Here is a 12,220-nt window from a genome sequence, read left to right on the forward strand (position 1 = left end):
ATGTACTGTAATATACTATTGTATTGCGTTTCATTTAATCTGTTTGACGGACAAAAAAAAATCATGCCTTCTTTGCTCAACTAATTTTAGATCACGCCATGATTCAAAACATCAATCAAACGCAAATGATGAACTGCCAGACCTTGCGCTTTTTTTCCCACACCAACTCTTTGAGAAAGAATAACAGCGCTAAGCTCAACAGTCACCAATATAAAAACCCAAGGACACGAGTTCACATAATCAACCATTTAAGATGATATACAGACATACGATTTTCCAATAATGAGATAATGAATATTATAATGGCTGTGATTTATCTAAATATCTCTATAATATGTACATTAATCCTTACTGATTTTGACATAATGGATTTTAAGACATGTCCATTTACTTTAAGTGATATTGGGGGAACTGCACTGCGGAAGACTAGGCCGAATCAAGTGGTGCTGTAAAGAAATGATATGGGGAGATTGGAGTTCAGAGAATAAATGGAATGAGGTGATTAGAGGACGGCAGGGGAAAAGAGCAGGAGGTAGGTTTGGTTGAAGTGCATAGAGGCAGGAGCAAAGTGAAGATATGAGTGTGTGTGTGTGGGGGGGGGGGGGGGGCAAAGTGGGGAAAAAGGGAATGGAAAGGACATGAAAGGATGGCAGACAAAGGAGCATCAGACAGTCCGCCACCCCACAGTCACATCCCACAATTTACTATGTTCTGGCTCATAATGTTTTATAGTACAATCACTGATAGCACAGTAGTCAGTAGTGATCTAATTTCACAACTCATATCCTTCAGTAATGTGAACACAAAGGGAGAGGCAGAACCATTAGCAGCGTCCAGTGCTCATCTGCCGCTACTCATGCATAATTGGCTTCCACGGAAGGAGGCAAAAAAGGGTAAACAGCAAGCGATCATATTAACTCGACAAAGTCGTAATTGAAATAGGTTAACAATCAGAGCAGATGATAAAGGCCAAGGAGATATAGGGCCTCATCGTGAAGACATGGGTTTGAATCATAATCAAGCCACTGCTGTTTTCTGGCATTTTACCTCATCTCATCTACCTTTTAATGTCAACATTTTTTCTTGCCCATCTTCAGAAGTGAGTATGTCATGTATTTCAAATTTAAAAATGACACCCTGTTGCCAGCTTTTAATAAATACAATCAGTGATATCATCACAATGAAATATGTACAAATTACCTAACACGCCTTAACAAAAAAGACAAGGAAAATGTACTGAGACAACACATTCACCAATGCATCTTGTAAACATAAAATTTGATGAGGACACCAAGATAAAATTAATGCACTGTAATATAACAGCCTTCCAATAAAGCCACCTTCATGAGGATTTTAATGTTCACTTTTATTTGAAAGGGGTGTTGATTTATTTTATTCATATCCAAGTGGATAGTTCAGCTCTCTCGCAAGCACTACCTTCAGAACCATTAACTAAATCATGCGTCAACAGAGTAAATAAAATTTTGACAGTAAAATATCAAATCTAAATTCTGACTTAATACACATATTGTTATGTAACTATCTAACCAAATACTATGGTATAAAACACCAGGTGGATGTATTTTATTCATATTTACCAAATCTTATGAGAAATGTAAGTAGAATTGATTCTTGGACCACTAGATGGCATGCATGACTCTTCACACAGCCATCAGATGTAATGAGAGGAAAAGACGTTTTGCTCTATATTATGCAACAGACAAACCTCTCAGATTTTTTTTTTTTTTTTTTAATGTTTCTGTATGGCGCCACCTACCACACAAAAGACGTGATATATTCATTCATTTATTTATTTATTTTTACCTGAAAACCCCGTCTCAACAGTTAGGTAATCAAAACAGCAAATTTATCCAGGTAGAGAAAAGCAGAAATAAAACTCAATCTTCCGAATCTTTATTGAGACACTGACTCATTCATATTTGAGAGCCTGGCCGTCATCCCTGCTATTGAAACGCATAATAAATTGTGAAGAGGGTGCGCGTGTTCAGGTTGAAAGGTTCACAAGTGGTGAATAAAAAGACAACAGAAAATGTCTTCAGTCAGAGCATTTGCAGGCAGGAATTACAGAACATAAATATCCTGACATGACAATAAAACATTCAATATTCAAATTACAACTTGACGTCTCATATTTCTGTTCTGAGTTTCAATTCGAATCACAAAAATGATGGATTCCGTCAAGATGGTTTTTTTGTTATTTTTCAGAATGAGTTCAGAATAAATAATGATACTCATTGAGAACAGATGGAAAAGGAAATATCGTCGCATCTGAGACTATGAAGCTTTATATTATTGACTGTGAGCTTCACTGCTTCTCAAGGGCAAGATAAGAGCATGCATTTCCCTCAGCCTCTCTGTGTTCCTTTTTCTTCCTTCCTTTCTTTCTTGTCTCTCTCCTGCTCTTTCTCTCGCTCTCTGTCTCTCAACTGCAGCAGATGGTGAAGAGAAAATCACTTTCTGCTGGGGGGCTGAAGACGTCAGGGTCAGAGTTTAAGCTTTGAGGTCCACTCAGATCCTGGCTGATTTGACGGGTCTATACACACAAGGTCAGTCGGTCATCCTAATCAAATAAAATCAAAAGAAAGAAGAGCAGCATGGGTGCAATATTCTTCAATGCTGTAAAAATACATACTTACATTCAGGTAAAGAATGACTGAGTTAAACCGGTTAATATTTATTACTGCCAAAAAATTCAACCAAGGGGCAGTGTACACTTCAGATTTGGTCGTCTTGCAATTGCTCTGTCAGTATTGCTGTTCCGTTTATGCTTCGAATGACATGATTTAAATAAAATGACAAATTATTACATTTGAAATGGACTGACTATCGTGACTTACAGTGTGCAATTCAATACAGGAAATACTGATGGACATTTCCCTGAAAAGCAAGCCAAAAAAATATAACAAAAGCTTCATTGGTCACACTGTAGGGAACAAACACTAAAAATGTACAGCTTATGCAAATGAACACTTCCATCTGATGTGATTATATTTCTGGATGTGAATTTGTGAAACCTGTTTAACAAATAGGGCTGTTATATAATACCTTGAGAAGCAATCAATGAAGCATCAATTTTTAAAAAGCTCTTACGTCTTCCGTACAGTGGGATATAGATTAATTTGTAGGCAAACTGAAATCATACTTAATATGCCATTTTAGTCATGAAATAAACATTACACCTACAAGGGATAGTGTGTTGGGAATCATTTTAAGACATATTTCCAATGTACATGTGGGCGTACACATTCCTTGCATGTTCCAGCCAAGCTGTTGACTTGCCTTGGGACAAGATTGTGGGAAATGCCACTGTGCAAACATGATCGTGTTTTCCTTTGAACACAAATACGTCCAAATGTGCTTGCTTTGCTTTAATCCCATTCCCATAAATAAAAACAATGGGCAACACTGATAGAGTATGTGAGAGCATCATATAACATTACCCCTCCCACAAGGTCCACTTCTGCTGAGCCCTGTTTAACAATCCTGAATCCACGGTGATCAGGTTAGGTTTGTGAGTGGGAGTCAGTCAATGCTTGCAGCATTCACACCAATGCGAGTGGAGGGTGATGGTGCAGCGAGAGCGGCGGAGGGTATACACCAATGAGGAGGTGGCTGCTAGAAGGCAAAGCTAATTTACTGTGACAGGAATCAGAGCTATCAGGACTACCGTGACCAAGCAGCACGGGCAGCATATCGAGTCAAACCCGCAGGTCTGGGAGGGCGGTAGGGGATGATTGGCGCTGAGGGGAAAGAAAAAGATGCACTCTACGAGACATTTACAGATAAGTGTGTGTGTTTCTGCGTACGTGCAGGGGCTTGTGTGTGTGTTTGTGTCTGCGGCAAGCAACCGCTATCGACTCTACACACCAAAAATAGAAAAGACAGTAAGGTAAGAACACTTCGATTAGATTGAAGTTTTCTATACAGAAAACTTCAGATGGGAAATGTGGTATTGCGTTGCAAAATCTATACTTCTATCACCAACACCCCATCCAAAAAGTTTTTTTTTTTTTTACGATTCAACAAAGTCTCTTAGTAAGCAAAATACTAAAAGTTTAATGAAGCTGAATATTAATAGAACATGGTGAGAAAGCTGATATTTGTGAGCCACAGAGAACGGGCCACAGTGGAATCATTACTCAATGACGAGAGAAGGAGACACAAGGCTGGTTTCTAAATGAGACATGGTGGTGGAAAAGGAGGGGGAAGAGGAGGGGATTGTGGGAGATTAAGCGAGCACTGTCGTGTTTATTATACACCACAAAGCAGTGCAGAATGTTTGGTAAGCAGCAGTCTCGTTTGGGACCCTGAGAGAACCAGTAGGAGGACCTTTAACTAAAAGCTGAGGACACAAGCGGGAGCAATGAAATTGTTCCCCGACCGCCTCGGGATTGAGGCTCTAAGAAGCAGATAAAAATTAGACACCAACATTTGTTGGCTTTCATAGAAGGGATGCTAATTCATCAAAGAAAAAAAGCTGGACTGAGTTAGACTTTCATGTCCATTGGCAGTTTATTGTGGATTCATGTTTCAGGGGATCTTTGCTCCTCTTTTATGAAGGATTAAGTGAGCACAAATTGCTCACTTTTAAAGAAGCATGAACTTTTCCACCTTTCACTAAGTTTCCTCATTTCAAATACTTGTGGGGAGTCATCTGACACCAACTGATAAGAAGATCTCCTTGAAGGTAAACTATTTCTTTGTAGACTGCAATACTTTCATTACCATATATGAGCTAAATGCATTCTGGAATAACAACTATGACTAATTACTGAACTCTCTAAACTTGCATTTTGGTTTGCACGAAAAAGACCAAAAATTATAATGTAATTCTTATCCATCCAGGGAAAGCTGGAAGAATTAGAAAAATGATCTCCAGTCTCAATCTCATTGCTGTCCCAGTGCTCCTCTGTCTCCTTCGCCACAGTGAGGAGACCTGCCCATCCATATGTTTCTGCACATCCGACACAGTAAGCTGCAGCTCTAGTGGTCTCACCAAGATACCCAAGTCACTGCCCTCTTTTCCCATCACCCTTGATGTAAGTCACAACCAAATGTCCTGGCTGGGTCCAGGTAGCTTCAGTAAGCTGTCTAGACTGGAAAACCTCTGGATGGCCCACAACCAGATAAGCGACTTGGCTTACGGGGCGTTTCAGAATGCCTCAGGCCTAAGATATCTCGACCTGTCTTCCAACAAACTGCAAAGGGTGGAGCAGCACTATTTCCAGGGACTGTGGAGGCTGGAGGAACTCATTCTCTTTAACAATAAAATCGCACAGGTAGAAGCCAGCGCACTGATAGGTCTGAGCAGTTTGAAAAAGGCTTATTTCAGCCTCAATCTGATCACACAGTTCCCATTCTTCTCCATCCAAGATCGCAGTCACCCTTTTCTGACCATGCTGGATCTTTCATCCAACCGTATAACCAATCTGCCATGGCAGGATGTGAAGGCATTGCCGGGATTGGTGCAGCGGGGGCTCTACCTTCATAACAACTCTTTTATTTGTGACTGCTCCATGTACAGCATGTTTTGGCATTGGGATCTGAGAGAGTATGACACGCTGAAGGATTTCACAGACGAACACACTTGCAACATCAACGGGGACCCTCGAGCATCCATCCGGTTCTTGCGACACTCTCGCTTTTTCAACAATTGCACCGTGGAAAGAGCTGTCTCGCTGCCAGTGACCGTGCTCCTTTCCAGGGTGTTGGTTTCAGAGGGACAAAATGTGCATTTGGACTGTCAAACATCCCTGAGTAGCACCAATCTCTCATTTATATGGCTTTCCCCCAGCCAGGGATATATCACTCAGTCCAACATTGATAACACTCTAATGAGCTTGTTTGCTAACGGTACCTTAGAGATCCAAGCAGCCAAGGTCAACGACTCAGGCCTGTACGTGTGTACAGCGGTAGATATTAAAGAGGCGCTGAATACAACTAGAGAAATAAATGTGACTGTGTTGTTGCCTGAAGAAGAGTCATTCAATACGGGTTACACAACACTCCTAGGCTGTGTTGTGACTATGGTCCTCATCCTCATATACCTTTACCTCACCCCATGCAGATGCAGCTGCTGTAAACAGCCCGTCCCTCTAGTCATCCCTATCGCCACGTATGAACCAGAGAACTCAATTTTGTCACCCTCCACGCAAGATCAGCAAAAGAGCAATTATAACAAACATGTAGCATTCCTACAGCCAATGTTGAATGAGCAAGGACCTGAATGGGCACATGACATCTGAGGGAAATAACAGGCTATCTTACACAAGTTTGGATTCCTCTTGTCAAGCATCTGTTTTTTGGGAGGTTAACTGCTGTTAAAAGTACAAAAGTACCTCCTTCTTCCTTTTTTGCAAGCTGCTCGAATTTGCAGTGGGTTTAACAGTGTACTGAGCACAGTCGAGTTAACCTCACCTCCTATAATCACCTCATAACTATTTAGTGCAGTACAATTGGTCAAGGGTGGCTCTAAATCCCACTTGCAAGGTTTTTACACGGCAAAAAGTCTTGTTGGTTTTCTTGTAATAGGTTGCAGGAAGCCAACAAGCCTGTTAATAACTGCCTCTTTATTAAGGTAGCTGCTCTTTTTTTAAGGTAGAGGCCAACACAAGCTGTAAAAAAAAAAAAAAAATTAAAGTTTATTTCTGTTATCCAAATGCTAAAAATACAAATGTGTTCTTAATGTTTTATATTGATGATTGATCAAATTTAATCATTTGTGTTCCCATCTGGCCACCAATTGAACTGTGTTGAATTGATTATAATGAACACACTCGGAGCACTATGAAATTAGAACCACAATGTGACCAGAACAGTAGAAGACAAAAAAGAACAAAAATCATTAATTCCAAGATTTTTTTTTTTTTTTTTTTTGGGGGGGGGGGGGGGGGTCTATACTTTAATCTTGAAGCAAACACTGCATCCAGATTTAATAAGATTAGATATAATCCCTCGTGCATTGTCAAACAGAAATCATCTGTAGTAGCGAAGCTCATGAAAGAGGGCCTGCAATTATCCGTAAACCCTTATCCAGAACTGACCTTCTTTCATGTCTAACGAAAGTAATATCATTGTATAACCCATATAAAAATTCACAAACCAAAAAAAGATGCGGCTTTAAAATTCTAACAAGCAGCCATGCACAAAGCTTTCCCCTTGTGCTGAGTTTAATGGATGATGAAATCTAAATGAAAGAGCACACACTGTACAACGCAACTCTACTCGCTACTTTTTTCTGCAAAGACGATGTATGCTCAGCAATAAGATGTAAATAAAACTTTTTTGTGTGTGTGATGAAATAAGCCATAATTTTTTTATTTTATGTTGTCAGACATTTTCTGATTTGGGAAACATTCATTATTATTAATGATCTAAGTAACAAAAGATAATATATTTATAATTATGCGGGATGCATTGTTTACGCTTGTAGTAACAACAACAAAAAAACTAATTTTTTGTTTGCATCTGTCCATGATTTTCCTGAGAGCCTGAGAAAAGTCAGTATGCTACACAATTGTATTTTATACGCACCAACGAGTAGCAGTATTTACAAACTACAGCTGCTAAAATACAATGCACATCCATTCAAGCATGTGCGCAAATTGTGAACGTTTGATCATAACTTTGGACTAATGCAACAATGAAAATCAGAGCCCTGACATTAATGAATGATTAAATATGGACTCTCGGTAGACGCAGTGGTGCCTTGACTTATGTGTTGATTTTGTTCAATGACCACACATGTAACAATAGTTACTCCTATCTCAAGTCAACCTTCCCCTATAAAAATGCTTCCCAAAATCTGTTTCAGGGGGAAAAAAACCCTCAAAAACCAAAAATGTTTATGTGTTTTGTAAAAAAGGGAAAAGTGGCGCTCAACAGTATTAAAATATATATATATATATATATATATATATATATATATATATATATATATATATATATATATATATATATATATATATATATATATATATATATATATTAGAGGTGTGCATCGACACCGCCCTCACGATTCGATTCGATTACGATTCGGAAGGCCACGATTCGATTCGATTCGATTCAGAGGGTCACGATTCAATTCGGTTCGATTCGGCAATGCATTGCGATGCATTAAAGCCTGGGATGCATTAAAATTCTAAAGCAAAGCATATTTTTTGTGAATCATGAGCCAACACAAGCGGACAGACATTAAACAACTTTTTATTGGCTCTTGTGTCACTCCTGGTCGAAGTCAAATGAAAATAGTATACTTTCATATATATCTTTAAAAAAAAAAAAAAAAATCAGATCACAGCATTTAATTAGTGCTTATAATGAGACCAGGGCTTTCTCTTTTTTTTTTTTTTTTTTTTTTTTTACACACAGTAGCAGCCTTTCACACAGTGCAACATCTGAACTCCTGTGCAAAATCAGTAATAACAGTCACTGTATTTTAGTCACAACGACCCATCAATAAAAATATTCAAGTAAATATTAAAGAAAACGACAAAGAAAATATTGTAGTGCAGCAGCATCTTTATCGCAATATCAATCCAGGGATCAGTTCAGTTGCAAACAAAACATCAACTAAATTGCAATGTAGAACAAAAGTAAAATGTAGGCCTAGCCAATCTTATATCTATAATATTTCTCGCTCCCTCTTTCTCCGTTTCAGCCATTGTTACGTTATGTCCTATCTCTCTGCTCTCTCGATTACAACTGCGCTTGTCTGTGACGTTACTCAGGTAAGGAAGCGGATTTGGGTTCCTCGTCCCCCCTGCATAGAGGTTAGATCTTGTGCCCGAACCCGAGCCGAAATGTTAAGCATTCACGTTTCGGTGGGTCGGGTCGGGTCGGGCCGCCGCGCCGGACTAATAAAGTATTTTAAAAAAAAAAAATGCGCAGAGGGCTGTGGCACAGCCCTCTTTTTCTTCTTCTCCTCCCGTTATTTCGTTGTGTGAATGCTTTTATAATTCTCATAAATATATGTAGACTATTTAAATATTGAGTAAACTTGCGTTTTTTTCCTGCCAAATGAGAATTCTTTACGAAAGACACTTTTATTTACGCACACAAAGGCAAATGTGATCCTTTTGAATCTTCTCCTCTGTGTGTCTGTAAAACCGTTTTTTTTTTTTTTTTAATCAAACTTTCCCAGCGTTATTTCGTTGTGTAAATGCTTCTATAAATTTCATAAAAATATGTAGACTATTTAAATATTGAGTAAACTTGCGTTTTTTGTCTGCCAACTGAGAATTTGTTAGGAAAGACACTTTTATTTATGCACACAAAGGCAAATGTGATCCTTTCGAATCTTCTCTGTGTGTCTTCAAAACCGTGTTTTTTTTTTTTTATATTTATATTAAACTTTCCCAGCGTTATTTCGTTGTGTAAAGGCTTTTATAACTCTTATAAAAATATGTAGACTATTTAAACAGTAAGAAAACTTGAAGAAATGAAAATAAATTGCTGCTGCTGCGTTTTTTTTTTCCGCATCACTCGGCTCGGGCATGCAAATCTATAGTTAATTGATCTGGCCGGTCGGGCTTCAATACCAACGGGCCGTGTCGGGTTGGGCTGGAATTTTTTAGGCCCGATCTAACCTCTACGGGCTTGCTTTGAATGTAAAGTAGCTCTCTCTACAGGTAAACATGAGAATAACAATACAAATGGGGAAACCAAATCCATTGCATCACCGGAATTGCGCAGGGAAGATTTTTGAACGTACTTATATATTTTAAAATGCGCTGAATCGATTCAGCGTGTTGCCCGCATCAAATCGAATCGTCCCTGCCCCGCACGGGATGCATCGCCGCATCGATTATTGTTGACACCCTTAATATATATATACATATACATGGCAGAAAACACAGAAAAGACTGAAAAAGCAGTTTCTCCTCTTGCACTCCTCTTTAAAAGAAACTGCTGTATTTTAAGCTAAAACAACTGTTGTGTTTGATAGAACAATATGTCTATATGCTGCCATAGCAGATTCATGGCGCATTAAGCCTCCGAACTATTTCTAATTTGTCCGTTTTACCCTGAAAACCCCCGTTTACAGACGTTGCGCAAGAGCTTTTGTTTAACCCAGCCATAAAACGAAGGTAATTAATTATATTTATTACTCAAAATGTCTGTCGTTTTTTAGCTCAGAATCATGTCTCATATTTCGTTTTAAGAAAAAAAAACGGCTTAAAAAATTATTCACTCACGTATTATAAACTTTTAAACAAATTATGTCACAATGAAAAAAATGGCATCTGTAAAAAAGTCACAGATATCTGCCTCATAACTATTCAATTCAATTCAATTTTATTTGTATAGCCCTCAATCACAACAGAAGTCTCAAAGGGCTTTACAGAGGCAATATGATACACAATTAGAAATGAAGCAACAAAGATGAATAGATGCAGTTCAAGTCCTGGGTATCCCCTATCCTTAAGACCCTCCATGCCGGCAAGGAAAAACTCCAAAAACTCCAGAGTCAATTGGGAGAAAAATGAGAAACCTTGGGGAGTACCACAGTCAGGAGAGATCCACTCCCAGGACGGATAGACAGGAACCCCAGAACGGCTAATGGGAATTAGCAAGCGAAATTATAGTCCGTAAAAATACAGTGAAGTGAAGGTGCAAGAAGAAGTCCCTCTAGTCAGATGAGACGGGGGTAGCAGCGAGGACATCTATCCAGCCAGGGGTCCGGACAGTCAGGAGGCTGCAGCTGAAAAATAGCCCCTCCCCAGAGGGGAGGGGGGAAAGGGGACACCGGGTGACTAGTGATGAAGAGACTAGACAACTAGATATTAACATTGGAAAATAGAAATAAAGTAAGACAAGTGGTAGGTAGAGTAAGAAAAGGAGATAGAACTCAGCGGCTGTACTGCCCCCAGCATTATAGCTTCTAGTGCAGCTTAGACTAAACTGTGAGTCTACTCCGACTTCAACTAGCCTAACCATAAGCTTTGTCGAATAGGAACGTTTTTAATCTAATCTTAAATGTGCAGACTGTCTCGGCTTCTTTAATACTAGCTGGAAGCTGATTCCATAAAACAGGGGCTTGGTGGCTAAAGGCTCTAGCTCCGACAGTACTTTTATGAACCCTGGGAACTACCAGTAGACCTGCATTCTGAGATCGGAGTGTTCTGTTGGGGCGGTATGGAACCAGAGAATCGGTGAGATAAGGTGGCCCCAACCCATTAATGGTCTTAAATGTAAGAAGAAGTATTTTAAATTTAATTCTATTAATTCTAAACTCGACTGGAAGCCAGTGAAGTGCCTGGAGCACAGGGGTGATGTGCTCTCTTCTATTGGTTCCTGTTAAAAGTCTTGCTGCTGCGTTTTGGACTAGCTGAAGACCTTTTAGAGAGCTTTTAGGACAAGCTGCAAGTAGGGAGTTACAGTAATCCAATCTCGATGTAACGAACGCGTGAATTAATTTTTCTGCATCGCTTTTAGATAAAATATTTCTAATTTTGGCGATGTTGCGCAGGTGAAAGAAAGCCGTTCTACAGGTTTGTTTAATGTGTGCTTTAAACGATAAGTCAGGGTCAAATAAAACTCCTAGGTTTTTAACTGTGGTGCTGGAGGCTACACTTACATTGTCCAGAGTGACTATCTGGGCAGCTAAAGAGTCTCTAACACTTTTCGGGCCTATTATAAGGACTTCTGTCTTTTCAGGGTTAAGCAGAAGATAGTTAGTGCTCATCCAGGTATTTATATCTCGGATGCAGGCGCTTAGTTTTTCTACTTGCCTGACCTGCTCAGGTTTAATTGATAAATACAGTTGTGTGTCGTCAGCGTAACAATGAAAGTTAATGCTATGTTTTCTGATGATATTACCTAGAGGAAGCATATACAGCGTAAACAAGATGGGCCCGAGGACAGATCCTTGCGGCACACCATAACTAACTCTAGAGTACGATGATGATTGTTGGTTTACATTGACAAACTGGTACCTATTAGATAAATATGATTTAAACCAGCAGAGGGCTGCTCCTCTAATGCCTATGTCACATTCTAATCTCTGCAATAAGATATTATGGTCGATTGTGTCAAAGGCTGCGCTCAGGTCCAACAGAACCAGGATCGAGACTAATCCAACGTCAGCGGCAAGTAACAAGTCATTAGTTACTTTAACTAATGCGGTTTCAGTGCTATGATGAGCTCGAAAGCCAGACTGGAACTGTTCAAATAAACTATTGTCCTGTAGGTGCTGACA

At 39.3% G+C, this 12,220-nt stretch overlaps 1 protein-coding gene across 1 annotated transcript; it reads left to right on the forward strand.

The window, feature by feature from the left end:
• Window positions 1–4,275: 4,275 nt before the first annotated feature.
• Window positions 4,276–6,870, forward strand: LOC130911998 (amphoterin-induced protein 3-like). The gene is made up of 2 exons (XM_057829705.1): window positions 4,276–4,708; window positions 4,867–6,870. The coding sequence occupies exon 2, from the start codon at window positions 4,890–4,892 to the stop codon at window positions 6,264–6,266; it is 1,377 nt and encodes a 458-aa protein (XP_057685688.1). The 5' UTR covers window positions 4,276–4,708; window positions 4,867–4,889; the 3' UTR covers window positions 6,267–6,870.
• Window positions 6,871–12,220: the final 5,350 nt, after the last annotated feature.

The sequence above is a fragment of the Corythoichthys intestinalis genome, chromosome 2 (assembly GCF_030265065.1).
Source record: "Corythoichthys intestinalis isolate RoL2023-P3 chromosome 2, ASM3026506v1, whole genome shotgun sequence".
In the NCBI taxonomy this organism is placed as follows: domain Eukaryota; kingdom Metazoa; phylum Chordata; class Actinopteri; order Syngnathiformes; family Syngnathidae; genus Corythoichthys; species Corythoichthys intestinalis.

Coding starts and splice junctions, on each gene's coding strand:
- LOC130911998 (XM_057829705.1), top strand. CDS start 4,890: ATGATCTCCAGTCTCAATCTCATTGCTGTCCCAGTGCTCCTCTGTCTC.